The sequence below is a fragment of the Mus caroli genome, chromosome 9, assembly GCF_900094665.2.
Source record: "Mus caroli chromosome 9, CAROLI_EIJ_v1.1, whole genome shotgun sequence".
In the NCBI taxonomy this organism is placed as follows: domain Eukaryota; kingdom Metazoa; phylum Chordata; class Mammalia; order Rodentia; family Muridae; genus Mus; species Mus caroli.
The window spans coordinates 56,530,502-56,550,620 of record NC_034578.1 but is presented as its reverse complement, the minus strand read 5'-3'; the positions used below and the strand labels follow the sequence as shown (position 1 = coordinate 56,550,620).

General features: G+C 44.0%; 2 protein-coding genes across 6 annotated transcripts in view; one reads left to right on the top strand and one right to left on the bottom strand.

Moving 5' to 3' along the window:
• The window catches only part of Bbs4 (Bardet-Biedl syndrome 4), a 28,936-nt gene extending 20,977 nt beyond the window's left edge, over positions 1 to 7,959 (top strand). For 3 of the 4 annotated variants that reach the window (XM_021171612.2, XM_029481824.1, XM_029481825.1), the window contains 8 exons: positions 182 to 236; positions 1,998 to 2,066; positions 3,041 to 3,193; positions 3,291 to 3,462; positions 5,392 to 5,461; positions 5,776 to 5,917; positions 6,355 to 6,556; positions 6,965 to 7,959. In XM_021171612.2, the coding sequence (XP_021027271.1) occupies positions 182 to 236; positions 1,998 to 2,066; positions 3,041 to 3,193; positions 3,291 to 3,462; positions 5,392 to 5,461; positions 5,776 to 5,917; positions 6,355 to 6,556; positions 6,965 to 7,077 (976 nt within the window). In that variant the 3' untranslated portion in view covers positions 7,078 to 7,959. The remainder of the gene's footprint in view (positions 1 to 181; positions 237 to 1,997; positions 2,067 to 3,040; positions 3,194 to 3,290; positions 3,463 to 5,391; positions 5,462 to 5,775; positions 5,918 to 6,354; positions 6,557 to 6,964) is intronic. The other variant, XM_029481823.1, reaches the window with a different exon arrangement.
• A 4,816-nt stretch (positions 7,960 to 12,775) lies between these two features.
• The window catches only part of Adpgk (ADP dependent glucokinase), a 25,358-nt gene continuing 18,014 nt past the window's right edge, over positions 12,776 to 20,119 (bottom strand). The window contains exons 4-7 of one of the 2 annotated variants that reach the window (XM_021171919.2): positions 18,717 to 18,837; positions 15,802 to 15,998; positions 15,189 to 15,287; positions 12,776 to 14,242 (exon numbers count right to left, since the gene is read on the bottom strand). In XM_021171919.2, the coding sequence (XP_021027578.1) occupies positions 13,691 to 14,242; positions 15,189 to 15,287; positions 15,802 to 15,998; positions 18,717 to 18,837 (969 nt within the window). In that variant the 3' untranslated portion in view covers positions 12,776 to 13,690. The remainder of the gene's footprint in view (positions 14,243 to 15,188; positions 15,288 to 15,801; positions 15,999 to 18,716; positions 18,838 to 20,119) is intronic. The other variant, XM_021171920.2, reaches the window with a different exon arrangement.

The following is a 20,119-nucleotide window of genomic DNA, read 5'->3' as shown; positions in this document are numbered from 1 at the left end:
GGCAGGTGGATTTCTGAGTTCGAGGCCAGCCTGGTCTACAGAGTGAGTTCCAGGACAGCCAGGGCTACACAGAGAAACCCTGTCTCGAAAAAAAGGTTCTGGGTGTTGGGAGTGAGGCAGACGGCTCCGCACGTCTGTGTCTCATAACCACGGTCTCCTTGTGAGCATCTCTTTGTTACAGGTTCTCACCAGAAAATACTGAACTTCTTACAACTTTAGGATTGCTCTACTTACAGGTAATGAGAACTCTTTTTTCACATATTGGTGTTAGAAATGCTTTAGGTTTGTGTCTATGGTGGTTTCCTTCACTTTTCTACTTGGCACATTGTATTAACAGTCACAGTACACACAGGAACCTTGGTTTGTTTTATATTCATTGCTAAGGGAACTAACATTTGCATCCAAGTTGTAATCTCTCTCCTCCTCACATCTTTCATCTTATGCAACAGGGAAAGCATATATATGAGAGTGTATATGAGTAATCTATGAGTAGATAGTACACATCACTGCTCTCTGGTGTGGGGGAAAGGAGGGGAACTGATGCATGTACTACTCTATGGGGCACTGGGGCCGAGCCTGTTTGTGTTGGTTCACCTTGCTATCCAAGGTTCTGTAGGTGAGAGAGCAGCAAGGGGTAGGTTTTTAGAGGAGACATTACCTTCCCTTCACATTGCTAAGTGTGGATGGAAGACTCTGCCACTTGTGTTGGCCTGAGCACCTGAGGCTCCAGGTCTCTGAGCTGTCTTACCCTGTCCACCCTATAGTCTTGCTGTTCAGGTTATGCCTCTGAAGTAGCTTCTATAAGTATTGCTTAAGAAGAGCCTCGAGTTCTGGGTCATCTGGGCTTTGGCTTGTGAGGAGGCGCAACAGAACAGTCTCTGTCAGGAGGCATTAATATCAATCAGCATGAGTGTTTCTGAAAAAAAAAATTTTTGTGGCTGAAGATAATTTAACTTCATCAGGAGAAAAAGGAACAAAAATAAGAAAATCACACACATGGAGATTTGTGTTTTATTTGGTATACCTACTTTATTTTTATTATCACTGCTATTTATGGTTTGGTATAAAATTTATTCAAAAATTGATTTAGTTTAAACTGACATACCATTAAAATTTTTTTAAAGATATTTTTTAAAAATTTTCTTTCATAAACATATTTTCTTTATTTACATTTCAAATGTTATCCCCTTTCCTGGTTTCCCCTCCAAAAACCCCTATCCTATTCCCCCTCCCCTGCTCACTAACCCACCCACTCCCACTTCCCTGTCCTGATATTCCCCTACACTGGGGCATTGAGCCTTCACAGGACCAAGGGCCTCTCCTCTCATTGATGTCCCACAAGGCCACCTCTGCTACATAATGTAGCTGGAGCCATGAGTCCCTCCATGTGTACTCTTTGGTTGGTGGTTTAGTCCCTGGGAGCTCTGGGGGGTACTGGTTGGTTCATATTGTTGTTCTTCCTATGGGGTTGCAGACCCCTTCAGCTCCTTGGGTCCTTTCTCTGGCTCCTCCATTGGGGACCCTGTGCTTAGTTCAATGGATAGCTGTGAGCATCCACTTCTGTATTTGTCCAGCACTTGCAGATCCTCTCAGGAGACAGCAATATCAAGCACTTGTTGGCATCCACAATAGTGTCTAGGTTTGGTAACTGTATATGGAATGGATCCCCAGGTGGGACAGTCTCTGGGTGGCCTTTCCTTCAGTTTCTGCTCCACACTTTGTTTCTGTATCTCCTCCCATGGGTATTTTGATCCCCTTTCTAAGAAGGAATGAAGTATCCACACTGTGGTCTGCCTTCTTCTTGAGCTTCATGTGGCCTATGAATTGTATCCTGGGTATTAGGAACTTCTGGGCATCACTATTTTCAAGTGTTGTGGTATGAGTGTTCAAAAGAACTTTACAAATGACTGCATGTTTCCATTCAGGGTATAGTGGGCCAGATTTGTGAACTGACATCTCCCTGCTGAGGTAAATTTTTTGGTTTGCTTTCTTTCAAGCTTGGTGTGTACCAGAAGGCATTTGAACATCTTGGGAATGCACTGACCTACGACCCTGCCAACTACAAGGTACTGCAGGCTGTGGTGGTCCCATGACCCCTAGAGATGGTCAGACCTTAGAAACAAGATAGCTTTCTCATTTTAAATATGCAAGAAGGTAACTTTGTGTGTATGTATATTAGTGCTGGTGAATAAAACCAGAGCTTTGTGCATGTTAGGCAAGTAGACTACCCTGTCTCACAAATCACCTTTTAGTCATAGTTTTTATTTCTAAAAGGTAGTTGTAATTGAAGCTATTGTAACGTGTTAACAGTCAGCTTCTTCAAAAGTGGTCCATTTATGGTAATAGGACTGTTAATCTTTGCTGCAGGTAAAATTAGAGTGCCCTTAGAGTTTGTGTTATTTGAGGATTTAGCCAAGCTTCCACAACAACTGTTGAAGGATTCTTGACCCTAATGAAGTCACATAACGTCCTTATGTGACTCGAGGGTGAGAAAATTAAGTGAATGAATGAACGTTACTGAGAGAGAGGCAACCAGATATGGTTTAAATACAAACTCACTCATTTAGGAAGTCAGTAGCCTGGCTCTGTTGTCTTGGTACCTTTCCTTAAAGAAATGATAGTGCTGGACAGATAAAAACTAAAGACAACTCACACTGCATCCTGAGCCAGAAAGCTGAGTATTAAATAGCCACAGGCAGGTGTGAGGTGCCTCAAGCATTAAGTGTACAAAGTAGAGCAGACAAATGGCAGCAGTTATTAGAATATTGAAGTCCTTAGCTACAAGTAGAAAACAATTGAAGCTAGATGGAGCCAGTGACATTGTATGCTTTTTTATTTTTTATTTTTTTTTAATGCTGTGGGATTCCAAAGACATTCTTTAGGAGTCCTTGCCCTAGTGGCTTGGGTCTATTTATGAACCTAGAAGTTGTTCTTGGTCGCATCTGGCTGATGGGCTAACTATGTACACTCGGGAGACTGTCTCATGGGCTTGGGCTTCTTGGTGACTGAAGTACTAAGTTTACATGCACTGTGTTTTCAGGCCATCTTGGCAGCAGGCAGCATGATGCAGACTCATGGGGACTTTGATGTCGCCCTTACCAAATACAGAGTTGTAGCCTGTGCTATTCCAGAAAGTCCTCCACTTTGGAATAACATTGGAATGTGTTTCTTTGGCAAGAAGAAATATGTGGCAGTAAGTGTTCCTTGGAGTCCTTATTGATACCCATCCATGTGGTGACTGGGTCTGCTGAGCTTGCCTTGCCCTGGGCTGAGCGCTCCTGTTTCTGCAGGCTATCAGCTGCCTAAAACGAGCCAATTACTTGGCACCCTTCGACTGGAAGATTCTGTACAACCTGGGCCTTGTCCATTTGACTATGCAGCAGTATGCATCAGCATTCCATTTTCTCAGTGCAGCCATCAACTTCCAGCCAAAGATGGGGGAACTCTACATGCTCTTGGCTGGTAAGGAACATTTATATAGACACTTATTCTTCTGAGTTATGATGATGGAAAAGTGAATTAGGATTATAGGTTAGTAGCTAAATGCCCTAAAGAGGGATTTGAACTCAGAGTCTCAACAGGTTAAATCAAAATCATCCATATCTACCTTTTTTTTTGAGACAGGGTCTCACTGTATGGTCCTTGCTGGCCTGGAACTTGCATGGCGAGTTACTTGAACTCAGTGACTACCTGCCTCTGCCTCTGGAGTGCTGGAATTAAAGGTGTGCGCCACCACACTTATCTTTTGTCTTTAATTTTTTTTTTAAATAATTTAAATTTTATTTTTAATTATGTGTATGTCTGTATGTGGATTTATGCACAGAAGAGGACATTGAGTTCTTTGGAACTAGAGTTTCAGACAGTTGTGAGCTACCTGGTGTGGATGTTCTCAGAACCACCCTTGGGTCTTCTGCAGGAACACCAAGTGCTCTGAACACTTTCTTTCTAGTCCCACACAGTTCCCTCCCACCTCCCCCACCCCCAGAGCTGAGGACCGAATCCAGGGCCTTGTGCTTGGTAGGCAAGCTCTCAACCACTGAGCTAAATCCCCAGTCCCCACAGTTCCCTCTTAACAGTTGTTTCCCATTGGTATTCTTTTTTTCTTGTTGTTTGGTGATGGAGGAGGAGGAGGTTGACCCCTGGGCCCTGCTTATAGCAAGGCGAACATCTACCACTGAGCTACACTAACAACCCTCATACTTACTGAATGCAATTGATTTGAGCTCAGTAGCACAATTAAGAACTTGGGTGTAAGCCGGGCGTGGTGGCGCACGCCTTTAATCCCAGCACTTGGGAGGCAGAAGCAGGTGGATTTCTGAGTTTGAGGCCAGCCTGGTCTACAGAGTGAGTTCCAGGACAGCCAGGGCTATACAGAGAAACCCTGTCTCAAAAAAAAAAAAAAAAAAAAAAACAAAACAAAAACAAAAACAAAACCTGTGTGTAAAGTAGAATTTGGTCTCCACTGCTAATTCTAATTGTATGTACTCACGGTCACGGTTTATGTGAGGATTGCATGATTAAAAATAATGAATATTAAACCTTTGAGTCTTGTCATGGTTAGTAAATTAATGTCTTTTCAAAATATATAGCACAGTGCATATATGGAGATCAGAAGACAAGAGGAAAAAGTTTTTCTCTTTCCATTATATGGGTTCCAGGGTCCAACTTAGGCCACTGGGCAACAAGCATCCTTTCTCACTGAGCCATCCCATTGATCCCATTATTATTTCTGTATCATTCTATTCCCAAATTCAATCTATGCTATACAAAGTAAAACTAAGCTGGGCAGAGGTGAATCATATCTATAGTCTTTTTGGTTTTTTGAGACAGGGTTTCTCTGTGTAGCCCTGGCTGTCCTGGAACTCACTCTGTAGACCAGGCTGGCCTCGAACTCACAGATCCACCTGCCTCTGTCTCCCAAGTGCTAACTATACTTTTTAGGGAATATTTTCTCCACAAAACAAACTTAGAAACTTTTCCCATGTCTTCATTGGTAGTGGTCTTCTGGTGTGTATTTTGGTTGTTACTGTGGTGTTTTCAATTTATGAGAGAAAGGTCAAAAGCAACTAAATGGTGGTGGTTTGGAGAGAACCAGAATACAAAGTTAGCTCAAGTTCCAGTGAGGTACAAAAAGCCTTACTGTAAGGTAAGGGACCTTACTGCTTATGCCATGGCAAAAGCATCAGCTCTAATCTGACAGAGCAGAGCCAGCCTCCACATGGTCCTGCAGTATGAGAAAGCAGTGGCAAAAGTAGGCCACATGACATTCTGCAGCCAACTGATGTGGTGAGGGATCTAAGCTGAACGATGAAAAAGGCTTCATTTTGAGAGTGGTCTAGAATATTATTTTTGCTATCTAAAATGAGCTCTCCTGATTTTTTTCTGTGGCAGTGGCTCTGACCAACCTGGAAGATATAGAGAATGCCAGAAGAGCTTATGTAGAAGCCGTTCGCCTGGATAAGTAAGCATTCTGTTCTAGGGGGGGTGGTGTGGGTATTCCACCAGAATTTGCTACACAGCTGGTCTGGGATATTTTTGTTCTGCCCTTCCCTGGCTGGCTTTGTTGGTTCCAGACTCAGTCCATATAATACTTTGCTCCTTGGGCAGTTAGTTCCTTGATCCAGTGAGTCACATAGCACTTTGCTGTATAATAAATGGGGACAACCACTACTTAGTTTTTGTTTTGTTTTGTTTGTGGACTTATTCATATAAGGAGAAGGATCTTCAAATAACTAGTTACTGCAGAGCCCCAGACTCCCTGTCTCTCTGCCACAGGTGTAACCCTTTGGTAAACCTGAACTATGCTGTGCTGCTGTATAACCAGGGTGAGAAGAAGAGTGCCCTGGCTCAGTACCAGGAGATGGAGAAGAAGGTCAGCTTTCTCAAGGACAACAGTCCTCTGGAATTTGACTCTGAGGTATGCCTTTTATTAGCTCCTACACATCATTAAGCAAGCTGTTAACAGATACCAAAGGTACCATAAGCTGATGTTTCTCTGGGCTTCATGTTGATTGCAGCATGAATTCACTAATTAAGAGTCTGAGACAGCCTTTGCTAGAAGGAAGTAACAAAATAGTTCAGGCTTAATAACTTATGTTTTCATTAATATAGTAGGCTCAGGCAGAGTTTGGCCAGTGATGCTTCAAACTTGAATTGTTCCATTTTGAGATCCTGTAAAGAAGCCTATTGCCATCCTATAAGCTTGATTTCCTTGTTTTTAGTACTCCTCCTTCAATTGCTAGTACCAGCAGGCACTGGTTCAGTTAATGTCTTTGGGTGAAAGGCCCAAGAAGGCTAACTTGGCTCTGCTGGTCTTGTCAGTAGCTTTTTTTTCCCCCCTCATGTGGTCACAAGATGGTAGAGATGGCTCAGAAGTTGGGAGCTGCCCTTCAGGTGGGAGAGGCACTGGTCTGGACCAAACCAGTCAAAGATCCCAAGTCGAAGCACCGGACCAATTCAGGCAGCAAATCTGCTACTCTCCAGCAGCCTCTGGGTTCCATTCAAGCTCTAGGACAGGCAATGTCTTCAGCAGCTGCATACAGAAAGATCCTTTCAGGTAAGAGACTACACAAAATGCTGAAGACTTAGTGGGGATAAGATACCTCTACCAGCAGAGATCACAGCTTTGAGCAAGGTTTGCACTCTGCAAACTCATGGCCAATTTAGTACTAGAGAGGGAAAAGCCCAGAGTGACCAAACAGGCATTGGTTTCTGAAGGGCAAGCTATGAGGTAGGCTTAGACAGGGTGGTAAGTTTGTAAGAAGTGCATTACTAAGTGCATGCTGCTGTACATTCTTGACTTAATTTTCACAAGCTTAATGTTCTCTTCCTTCAGTTATGGGCACCCCTCCTGGGTGCAGAATGCACTATAGTCTTGATAGTCTCAGACATTACAAAGTTCCCTCTTAAAATGGTTTCTTCTAAAATTGAGTAACTGAGAATTCAAGTTTTGTTTCCTTGCAAGGTGCTGTAGGAGCCCAGCTCCCAAAGCCACCATCACTGCCACTGGAGCCAGAGCCCGAGCCCACTGTGGAGGCAAGTCCAACAGAAGCATCAGAACAAAAGAAAGAAAAATAGCAACAAAGAGGAAAACCCAGGATGACCCTGGAGTAGGGGGTCTCTTAAGTGAGACCATATAGAAGGTGGTCATATGACCAGGCATATGGAGGCTAACACTTCGTCCCTGGGTGGGCACTGCAGAATTAAAACAGAACCCAGGGTGTGTTGTGATGATCAGGAGGAGCCTAAGGCCTATGCAGCTCTTGGCTGGCCCCATCTTCCAGGAACAAGGGAGAAGGATGCTACATAGACGTGAGGCCCCGCATGTTTACTCCAAGAGTTAGCAAGGCAAACGATGAAAGCCCGTTACTCAATGAAGGACTTTTATCTTGATAAAGGGAAGAGGACCTCTACTCAGTAGGCTGTGGTGATGAAGCCTCATTTTAACTGACTGTGGGAAGATAGATGTCTCCACTGGAAACACAAACCTTGTATTAAGAACCTAGTTAAAGAGGGCTTCTCCAACTACCACTACCACCACTCCTTTTAGATTAAGTTGAGACCTAGACTGGAATGAATCCAGCTATATTTGCCCAAAGAGAATCTAAAACAAGTCCTTATCTCCATTCTTAAGAGAGGTCAGAGTTTAGAGCCAGATCATGTCAGTTTAAGTAGTAGAGTCAAGGGCTGGTCTGGAATCGGCACCAAGAACTTAAAGGGGAAAAGCGGGTAGGGTGACTGAGGACATAGCTCAGTATTAGAGCACTTGCTTAGCATACAGAGGCCCTGGGTTTAATCCCCAGTACTGCTGAAAAAGAACAGAGCTTTTTTAGATAAGGAATTTTAGCCAAGACAATCAATGATGAATGCTGACAAATGCTCTCACAACCCATTAGCAGCCTTTGTAAAAGATTATGGATCTCCAAGAGGTCATATTAAAAGATTTTTAAAAAAATAAAACTATGATCACTGTCTGTCTTTACCTATTTCTGAGCCTGGTTTGAAACTATTACCACCTCAAAGTCAAGTTGCTCTTGACTGTAGTGTGGCCTCCCAGAAGTGTCGATTAGTCCCCTCTGAAGTAGTACCAGTTTTCCTTTTAACCAGCAGCTACAAAACTGACATACTATCAAGCCAGGGTGGAGTTTTGATGCTTTGGCTGGGTCTAACTTGGCAGACTGAACAGAAATCCTCTTCTGTCCTCTAACTTCTGAAGGCAAGCACATTACCAGAGGTGATCCCTAGCCTGGGTATCAGGTCTGTTCTGTCATGCAGCAATGGAGAAAACCCACCTCTACATCAGCATGGAGGGTGGTATAGATTAAATTGATTTACTAAAACTAAAAGGTCTTGATGAGAGGTAAGAATGTAAGCTTATGAGAGGAGAAAGAAAACCAGATGCTAAATCAACAGAAAGGAGGGTGGGTCTGCTTGTAGGTGGCAAATGAGAGACTATATAGGGTAAGCAGATGCTCATGCTGGACTTAGACTAGGATCAAGGATTTTTCAAGTCTATTTTTAGTTATGTCTCTCTTTGAGACAATTCAATGATACCTTACTAGACACCTAAATAACCTGACTTGAACAAAGTCTGTTTGGAGGTTCTGATAGAGCACTGGTTATCAACCTGTGGATCAAGACACCTTTTGAGGTCACATACTAGATATACTGCATATCAGATATTTACAATTCATAACAGTAGCAAAATTACAGTCATAAAGTAGCAATGAAACAATTTTTTGGTTGAGGTCACTACAACATGAAGAACTGTATTAAAAGATCACAGTATTAGGAAGGTTGAGAACCACTGTGCTGGAGGAATCTGGATTCAGTGATAGCTGAAAAACACAGGCTTAGGAAGTCTCAAAGTTAAGATGAAGGCAGAGATTGGAAAAGGAAAACAAGTATTTAAGGAGGAAAGCAGCATGGTGTCATGGAAGGTAAAAGGAGAAAGGGTTCAGGAAGGGAGGTCAGTCGAGTTTACCACAAAGTTACTGTCAGAAACAGCAAGTCTGTTGGGGAGGAACCTGCAGGTGGAGGAGAAAACCCATTTTAGAAGGTACATGTCAGGCTGCACTGGATTTGAACCTGGGACTCAGTGCAGCCCCTGATCCTACATCATCAAGTAGGATGCCCCCTTGGAGAAGCAGTGGTGGTAATAGAAGTCCATGCAGAGGTTAAGCTACTCATTTTATAGAGCTTCAAAGTAGAGGACAGAGATCTCTGAGGACAGAACTGAATTCTATATTCCAAGATGACTTTAAATATTTTTTCGAGACAGGCTCTCATATAATCCAGGCTGGCCTCACATAATGTAGCTGAGAGAATATAGCATTTATTCCTGATCTTCCTACCTCTACCTCTAAATGCTGTTGTTAACAGTTATGCACTACCACATCTGGCCACATTAATATCAGGGTATACAAGTGCAAAGGTGCTTTTCTCTTCAGGTAAGGTATGACAGAAACTGAGAGGCCTGTTCATTTTTCCCTGTTCCTCAGGAGCAGTACAGTACCTTTCTTCCATGAATGGTCACAAAGCAACGCTTTCTACAGTACCTGGAATTAGGTTTTCTTAGCTAACAGGCCATACATGTCCAGTCCTCTGGGCATCTGGATTTGCAGTCTCTCATTCATTCTGAAAAGAATAAAAACTTATTTTATGAAGGCAGCTCACAACACAATTTTAAAGATTTAGGAAAATGCAACCAAATTGATAATCACAGATAAAGACATGGTTTTGACCCATGAAAGAGACTGAAACCAAGAACACTGCCAATGTTGATATTAGCAAGTATGCAGCACAGGTGCCTTGGAACTAAGTTTAGCAAATTCCTTTAAAAAACAAACAACCCATACTTTATATGCTCCCAAGAGTCATACTAAAGTATTTGACAAAGTGAATTGGAATCACATGATCCCCCACACAGATGCCCAAACTTGGAAGCAATCACGATATATGTTTACAAGTGGATGATTAAGCTTCGGTAGAGACAGACAAAAGAAAAAGTACACAAAGAAGCTATCAGGCTGAGAAAATAATTTTAAGTGAAAAATGCCAGTTTGAAATACCCACACACTGCATGATCATTATGTTGTATTCTGGAAATCTAGCCATTCCACAATGTGTGCACATTTCAAAGCTATGTTATCTAAAATATATTTTTTTATCAGTAAAGAAATAAATATGGCATTAGGATAACACTGTGCATAGGAATTAGGTCAAACTACATTACAGAGCTAACTGTCAAAGCTGAGTTTATAAAGCTCCAAGAAAACCTGAGAGCATGGATGATGTGGCATTTTGTTTCCCAGGTGAGACAAGTGTTAAGACATTAACATGAGCATCAGGCTGAAGCCTGTAAAGAGACCTGACAAAGACCTTATCGTATCTGCAAACATGGAACTCTTACAACTCAATAATAAGGAAAACAAACGTCAGACCAACACAAACGCCCCATTTGGATAAAGTATTGTGCAACTTTACAAAGGGAAGTATAGGCATGGCTAATGAGCACTGAAAAGGTATCTAGCATTTGTTACCTCGGAAACAGAAAAAAAACAATAGATACCTACCAAAATGGCTTAAACCGAACACTGAAAACTCCCACTGTGGGCAAGAACAAGATAGAATCAGGTCAGAAGTTGTCAACAGGGTGTAAAATGTCCTAGCCACTTCTATAAGGGTTTTTGCTTGGCCATCCTGGTCCTACATACAGGTTCTCTTTAGGCTCTTGTTGGTGAGCTTATTAACCTGGAAGTGGAAGCCTGTATGTACATATAGCTGTAAAACATGCAGCCATATGAAACACGAATGAATGTACAGTTTGTCAGCAGGACCAGGCAGTGACGATTCACTGATAAACCCCAGAACATACAAAACTACTTGATTACAGAGAAAAACAGTTGACTACAAGTCAAAGGTAGGAATGGGATGGCATGGAGGATTTCGCTGGTGATGAAAACATTTGCTGAGACTTACCAAGTGATACACTTAAATGTGTACAGCTTCATCACTTGTTATCCTAAAAGACAGTAAGACAAGAAACAGCTGGATTACTACTACAGCTTTCAAATAACCTGAAAGGGACTTAGACCCACAAGTTGCCTGTTAGTTGCTTAGTGAGAGGTGATTACTAAAATTGTGTGTTCATACTGTGCTAAATACTTGCCCTATCTGTCTACTTTATCAACCAAACCCTGAGGGGGAGCTACCAGGATAGCCCCATTTTACAGCTGAGGTTAAGTGAGGTTAAGCCAAGGGAGTCTGTCAGATAATATCAAGTAACATTTCACCAACTCAAACACCCTTCATGAATTTGGAGTATGCCTACCAATATTTACCACTCTCAGACCCCACAGCAAGAGAAAAATGCAGAATGTCTGTGATAAGGGTCGCCTGCTTTTGGCTGCATCCTACCTCCTCTTAGTGGTGGTGCAGGCTGCAGCTTTGCCCAGATTAAGTGCAACAGAAAGTGTAGTTTCTAGGAAATCTGTTACTAGCTAGGGGATTTTCACACCCTTTGTGTCCTTATTAATCCTTAGTCAAATGCTGCCCACAGTCTAGGGCTGAAGAGCCCAGCCCCATCTGTTCAGTTCCATCCACCTCTTCACTCATCCCAGCCCCGTTCACAGGCATTCTGCAGACAGGTGACTGCTTGGTCAAGTCTGTGTGCACTCATTCTATACAATACAGTTACTACCTTCTAATATACATCACAAAACTGACTTACCATCTTTAGAAAACAAAACAAACCGCCCCCCGTTTTTTTTACGTTTGACAACATAGGTGCTGTAGACTTCAGTCTGTAAGCAGGTAAGGGCAGGGAAACTGTTACGCTAGCATGGGTGCTTCATTATATATTTCATGCAACAAGGTGCTGGGATCTGAACTTGTATGGGGCCCTCATGACTGCAGTATGCATTCTCCAGCCTCCTGGATCTAGCACCTATTACAAGCCCATCTGTTAACACACACTTGGAGGTGCTGGGTCTGGAGCTTCATGCAAAAGCTCTAATACTCAAGGCAGCGCAAATTTGAAGGCTACGAGCCTAGGTCATTGCCCACCACACCTCTCACCCTCGTCTTTACTGGCATTTCCAGGAACACTTGGGCAGTATTGAGTCTATAGTCTAGGCAGGAGTTGAACAAACAGAGTTATACAAAACCTTGGCTTTAAGAAATTCACCTCACTTCAGCTTTCCTAGTAGGTGGGAAACACGGCAATGCACACCTGTGAGCTCAGCATTTGGGTGAGACCACCCAAAAAGGAAAAATGGGCAATTTTTTGAGATGGGGTCTCACTGTGTAGACCTGACTGACTGGCCTCTGTTGACCAAGCTGGCCTCAGACTCAGACCTCATACAAAACTAATTTTAACTGAGTTTCCTTAGAGGCAGAGGATTAAGCAGCAGCCAACATTATCCATAATAATGAGTTTTGCTTTCACTTTCAAGATGCATAACTCTATAGGCATCAGTTTTCTTCGAAAGTGTAAGACTTTCCTTCTCACCCAAATCAGGGACCTGCCATCCCAGGAGCAGCTGCCAAGGCTGGTGGGCGTGGCCCTTGTCCTGGGCAGACATCTTGTACTTTGGACTAGAAAGATTTTGGCTCTTTGAAATGGCTGTCTCTAGCTTCAAGGTAAACCTTAAGCCTGACAGACCTAGCTCGAGGGAATGCCTAGCCCAATGGCAGGGACCAAAGAACAGATGTCTCAGCAGCAAGTGGCATGCAAGTGGGAGAGGGGTTGAGAACAAAATCAATTAGACTTAGGTTCCTGGAAATGTAAATTATTTTAATATTTTTAAAAGCACACAGAAATCTTGATTTATTAAAAAATAAATATACATGACACATTTATTCATGATCCTGGGGCTCTTAAGAGGTCAAACTCTTTAATGGATGTGTCAAAACAAAAACACAAAACACATGATGTGTTCTATATAGAAGCACTTTCCAGTTATAAAACACATCTCTTCAAGGCTCAAAAGGATCGAGTACCAGTCTTGTGCTGCAGAAAGCACTTCCAGAGCTCAGCACTGAGGCTGAGAACAAGCTGTGGGGCCTCTTCTCAGCCAGCCCCAATCTATGAAGCTGGGGCAGGAAGGCATGGTGCTTCCAAGCAAGTGCAGAATGGTCAGGTGGCTCATAGCTCTCCCAGGGGTTTCCAGTCTGAGACCATAAAGCACAAAACTGTTTTGTTCTCTCCTGTGGCTCTGACCTATGTCTGAGAGCAGGAGGCTGAGAAGGTCCACACAGGAAATATTGTCACTGTAACACTGAATGGACAAGTTGATTCTGCCAGGAGCATAAGCTGTCATGACTGCCGTGGCCAGGTTTCATGAGTGATCGGGCTGTGGGGAGGGAGAAAAGTACTTCCTGTGGCTGGACGAGCTCCCAGTCACGGCGCATCAACTGGGGATTCAGAAAGAGGTTTTAACCTTTGTAGCACAACACAACAAACAAAAACCCAGTCTCATTAGTAGATAGCTAAGTTTCAATTATACCTGAAGTGTTTTTATGTTGCCAACAGGCTGGAATGTATCTGTACAGTTTAATCTGCTGTGATTTCTTTGGCTCTATTCCAATTTGATCTAGGAACTGTTCTGACACTCACAAGCCTATTTCCCAAACTATGTTCTTGCTGGAATTCTTAAGATCGGTGGCTTTCATTCCTCACACAACGTGTCTAATCAGGGTGTGCTTCTGAATAGAAGAGGCCTTCAGCAGAAATGGCATCACCAAGGCCTACAGTTCGAATGGGGTCTTTACACACCAACACAGGTGTGAAGTGGAAAGTTATTCCCTCCCTGTGCCACTCCACCACTGGCTTATCTGGGTTCAATACAATCTTGGAACCGGATTCCAAATGGGATGTCGTAAACTCCTGAGGTGCTCTTAGAGACACTCGGTTGGTGTCTATGGTTTCCGTGGCACAGGCTTGTGTCCCAGCTACACGAGCTCCCGCAGCTACAGCTGCAAGCTGGTTGGCCCAGTGTCCGTCCACAGTTGCCAGAATGTGGTAGACCAGCGTGTGGAAATGGATCCTGGTGAGATCCGAGGATCTGTTGTTACTCCTTCCATGTTCTTTCAAGATCCAGAAGAGGATATCACTGACCATGCCCACATCAGGAACACCATCCCAGGAGGAGAGAGAAGCATGGGGTCCAGATGCCGACTGGCTGAGAAACAGCAGCTCCTGTTCATTCAGCCCAAGAGAAGCCACTGCGGGAAAGACCTGCTAACAGAAATAACCACAGGTCTCTTTTTGGTGGACACAACTTAGCTCCTTGAGCGTTAGGAACAGCCAGTGACTACAGGTCGGGCCGGCGTCTCTGAAGCTAGTTTCAGGTTTAAATCTCTAACTGCCTCCACTGGGAAACTGCAGAGTTGCTCAACACCCTCCAGACCTAGTCTTGTTATATGTCACTGTAAAAGGGCAGAAGACGACACTGTGGAGGCTGTTCCCTGTGCCTTTTGCCTCTGCACACAGACCAGATACTCCTACCACAGAGGGCTCGAGGGTGTCAGCAGCGATCCTGCCTTATACGTGTCCATGTTTTCTTACCCACGCACAGAACAGCACTGGAGTTTCACATGAGACTGGTAAGATTCCTGCGGGCATCTCACCCTACATCTTTTACACTTTCTAGGTATAGGTTCATGTATTACCTAAGCTCATAAAGCGAATGACATGCCAGCCAGGAGTGAAAAGCCTCTGTTTAAGCCTGGCTCACTGGGACTTACCCAAACCCTCCCTAAAGGGAGGTGATCTAGGATACCCAGCACTAGGAAGTCATGCTCACCCGACATTTGTGTTTAAATGAAAGCAGCTGAGTTAGGCTTTTAGTTTTTGTCTCTGAAATTTGAACAACAACAAAAAAAAAAAAAACCACAAAACAAAACAAAAAAAACCAAAACAACACTCTTCATTTTAACATCCTTGCTCCAAAGGAAAGAACATGGCTCACTCAGGCCTATCATTCATATATATGTATATATGCATGCCACAGTCCTAAGCCAGTAGGAGACATTATCCTTTGGATCCATTATGGCTCCCCTGTACTCAGATCTGAGTGACATATCACCCACATGTCAGTTAGTGGGCCTGTCAGAGCTTATAGGAGAAAACAACTTCTTTTGAGGCCCCAGACCAGAGGCGGCCTGTGAATGGCCCACATGGTTACCTGCTGCACAATACTGCTCATGAGCTCCCTGTTGGTCATACTGGCCAGCTCTAGGTGAACTGGAATACCAGTGGGGATGTCAGAAATGCCGGTCACAACCTATAAGGAGGATAGCAGTGTCATTAGGATAGAAGTCAGGCAGGAGGAAGCAAGCAGCCCAGATGTACTCAAAACACCCTTTGCATCCTCAGGAATTAGCAGTGTGAGTCCCCACCTGAGGCCAATAGCTGCTCATCCCAATAGAAAAACTACTTTGTAGGGAGCTACCAGAGGACAGAAAACTGTCCCTGTATGTTTATGTTGTCTCCTATTCCTGGGACCTAAAGTGAGCAGTTGGCCCCAATGTATACAGACCTGCAGAAAGCATGGTGTAGCTGGTGTGAAGTGAGATGGTACAGAAAACACAAAACATAGCTACAAACCCTGCAGCTTGCTGCTACACTCAGTTAAGCACAGGACACAGAAGCTCAGGCAAGATATCCTCAATTGCCCTATTGCTGCTACCTTGATGAAGCAGAGCCTAAGACTAGGCAGCATCAGCTAGAGGCTGGGTGGCAGGAGCCTGAAGGGAAACACCAGCTTGAGACCTGTAAGTCTGTAGCAAAGCTATTACCTCCAAGAGCCTCTTCCTCTGGAGCTCCTTGCTTTGTCCCTCCATCATGTGCAATCCAGAAAGGACCACCAGGTCAGGCTGGAACTCCTCCAGGCTAGACACAAACACCTCCAGCATATTCATGGCCCCGTTGGAGAGGTCGTGAGAGAAGATGAACCGGTTGGCATGGGGAGCTTTAAACGGGCCCCACTCCTCCCCTAGAAAAGCCCAGTCAACACAATAGGAAGAAAAGGAAGAGGCTTTCAGTCTCCCAATGCAGGGAACTTGCAGGTGCCTCACAGGAGCTTTGGCTCTGAGCAGGCTGGTCTGTGGTCGAGCAGACCCCTACAGTGGGACAAGGTCAGCCAGGGCAGAACTGCAGTAGATAAAAAACAAATCAAATCCTAAACCCAACTCTAATAAAGAAACAAAAACATAGGTTGAGCCTTGTGTCTTTTAAGGTCATTAGCTTCCCTTAAGTTCCAAGAACACCCTGCTGTCTGCTGAACTCAAGCATGGGTCATGAGTACAGAGCACATGACTGCCCCATACCAGCACACAAGAACATACCAGCATATCCAACATATAGGCCAGGCTGTCCTCCCAAGAGCCACACCCTGAGTACTTTTCAGAGTGGGAAGCTAAATAGGCTGAAAACCTGAGCCTAGCTGACTGCACCTCTTCTTGGAGTCCCTGGAGATTTCTGAGCTTGTGGATCTAAGACTATTTAGCTGTTCTAATCATTTCTATGCAGATTTGCTTTGGAGTAGTGACTGTTCCCTGACAAATTAAAGTGCTATTTCCTCCCTAAATTTGTCTTTCTCCTACCCCACCCCCAAGAAGGTATCATTACTTCCTTGGCAGGGCCACTTATGTGCCCTACTGTAGGACCTGGCACAGATCTGCACTGACCTGTCAGGTAGGCACTGAGCTGAGGGCAGGCCTGTGCTTCCCTCATCACACCCCACTACTTCATGATGCATCTGCCACACAGCCACAGGAATGAATGAGCAAAGAACAAGGGAATAAGAAAACAGACAGATGACCTAAATGACTATGAGGACAAACAACCCAGCACCTCTGCAATCAAGGCTGCACAATGGTAAAAACACACTCTCCATCCACAGAGCCAAAAGCACCATCCAGCTTAGCCTGGGGGAAAGAACCACACAGGTCTCATGAGCAACCGAGTGAGTTCTTCAGGGAACAGCAAGGCAAAGTAAACAAGAGAGAATGTAGAGAATTGCAACTTCCACAAGACACAGAACTAGTGGGACAGCCTGAGATAATGGAGCTCAGCCTGTAGTAACAGCTAGCTGCCTTTCTTTCCTCACAAAACTCTGTATTAATTTCTTCTCTCAATTTATCAACTCAGTGAAACCTCTGTGGTGACTCCCTTGATTCCCAGATCAAAGCTGACAGAGAGCTTTTCTGGGGGGCTCTGGCAAGAGAGAAGAAAACGGAAAAAAAAAAAACAAAAAAAACTGAAGTTGATGGATGCTCTTGGAATTTACCAATCTAAGCTTCAGAGAAGCCAGGAACTACTGCAGTTGAAGTAGCCCCGAGGGCTACTGCCATCAGACTGTCTCTTCCTGGAGCCTGTGGTAGTGCTGCTTCACATGAGGTTAACAAAGGCCTGCTGCTTTGTCCAAGAAAATAATTAGGCATCCAAAAGTGAAATGGATCAAGCCAAGGACAGAAACTGTTTTCGAGAAAGTTGAATGGTCTCCCTACCACAACAGAGTCAGAGCTCTGGCACAGTTCCCTCTCAACTCCCAAGTCACCATGAGAAATTAACCACAAAGCATGCAGGAGGCCTGGGTGCCTACAGAAGTAGCAGGAACAAGCCGCAGACACACACCTCAGCTCTCCAGAACTTCCAGGCAGTGGTCCTGCAGCAGCTCACATCACAAGCTTTAAACCCACTCCCAGGCTCATCTTCACTTACCTACTTCCTATTTGGGAAACTGAACTCAGCAACTCAAAACCTGGATATTAAATGTCCATTCTTACTAAAACACTCTGCTTCTAATTTGAGGTCTGCCCTCCACAATCCCCAGATGGTTCTAGTGTGAATCAGAGAGGCTCTGGAAACATCTAATCCCTTCTGCGTTCTTGGAGATGGGGTCCTTTTCAAGAAGCATATATTAACCTCATTAACAGCTACTTACTCTAGGTGAGAGTCACTGTCTGACTTGCAAGTGATTCTCTAAGGAGCACTAAGTACTGCCAAGACACCCCACTGCTGTGTGGATGCCCGATCCTTTAACACAAATGATGTGTTGACTCAGAAACTCAAAGATTCTTGAGCACAGGAAAAGATATACGCAGGAAACACAGGTATTAAAGATTTGTCCAGGAATTGGACAAATCCTTATAACATAAAATCTGCTGGGATGGGTTACTTTGGCCTCACCAACCCTGGAATATTATGTAAGAGGAACAAGCATACATAATGCTACATTTCACTCCAGGAAAAAAGCAAGGGCTCCTCTGAAAGTCTGCCAGAGGTCTGCCATCAATCGCAAGCAGCCTGGAGGGGCTGGGCCTGAAAAGTCCCAGACAGAATTCAGGAAAGCTGAGCAAACATTTGCTGCGCTTCTTAGCTCTTGGTAATAAAGGAAAACTTTATTATAACATTTTCATTTTTAACCGTGACAGATCTCTCCTGCAGTCTCTTTCCCTCGGTTCATACCAGCACTTTCTACAAATGGAAGCACTGCCTTCAATGCTGTTAGCCTATCACCCTGCAGGGAGACAGTGGCTACTGTCAGCTCCTTAGACCAGTGGGCTGGAAAATCTTTGGTATGGGAACCCAAACAGGAGCCTGCTAATTGACAAGGACTTCTGGCAGTCACACCATGCACTGCAGACCTCTATCAATCCTCCCACCAGGACTCAGGAACTCCTTCCACTCACATCCTCATCTTCCTTACCTGCCAGGTACTCTAAAATAAGGTGGAACTCATCCTCTTCCTGCAGTGACTCTGGTGGTACAAACACATTGTCATCAAGAAGTTCATGCAGTTTGGGGCCAATTGGACCACAAAGAAGAACCTAGAGATAAGAAGTAACATCAAGTCAGTCTTCCGGGAGATCAGTTCCCAACCCATAGAATCTACACAGTAGCCAGCAGGGTGTGTTTGAGCCAATTCTATTCACTTTAGCAAGGTATCAGAATCCAATGGAATCTTCTCTTGATTTGGAGGTTTGTAGCACAGGAACTCTTCATCACCAGAGCATAGGTATCTAAGAGTATGACCACAATGTACCTAGTTTTTCGGAATGACAAAGTCCTACTTGTTCAGTATCTATGCAATTTCAGTGGCCCACACTCAGTTACAGAGTGAATGTGTCTCCCTCAAGTTCAGACACTGAAGGCCTAATCCTGGTGTGATGCTGTTGGAACTAGAGCCTTTATGGGGACAATGATTATATAAGGTCTTAGACGATGGAACACCTAATGATAGTTAGCCACCTGTAAGTCAAAAAAGGGACCTTAACGTCTTCATGAAACTTTCATTTTGGACCTTCAAGCCTCCAAAACTTTGAGAAAGTAATTCTTTGCTTTAACACTGTTTATAGTATTTTATTATATGGCAGCCAAGACAGACACACAAACACACACATAGACACACACACACGTTATCAGGAGTGGGATGGGCATGTTTGTTTTCCTGAGGTGGTAGGCTAGCTATATAGTCCAGGCTGGCCTCAAGCTCACCATCTGCCTGCCTCAGCCTCCTAGGTGACTGGGATGGCAAGAACACATACTGTGTGAAGTTCCTACATAGTCTTTTTAAAACCTCCCTTGTATTTTGTATAGGCAAAAAGACATGGGAGTGTTTACCCAAAGCTGCCAAATAAAAATATTTATTTGGAATCTTTACAGTATAGGAAAAGAGGACCACTTCTTTTCATCAGATGTCAATGGCCAGTGAATTAATCTGTGAGACTGCATTCTCACTATGGTAAACTGTTACATGACCACATAGCTTTTCAAGCTTAGGGAGCATGCTCTGAAACTTTTCTAAACACTTTGTCTTCAGCCTGAACCTGGGCTTCCTCCTGACTGTTATCTCTAGAAGCTCCTTTCTATCCTGGCTGAACCACAGTCCAGTGAAGTTTCTGTCACACCCCTTGTCTTAGTCAGGGTTTCTATTCCTGTACAAACATCATGACCAAGAAGCAAGTTGGGGAGGAAAGGGTTTATTCAGCTTACACTTCCACATTGCTGTTGATCACTAAAGGAAGTCAGGACTGGAACTCAAGCAGGTCAGGAAGCAGGAGCTGATGCAGAGGCCATGGGGGAATGTTACTTACTGGCTTGCTCAGCCTG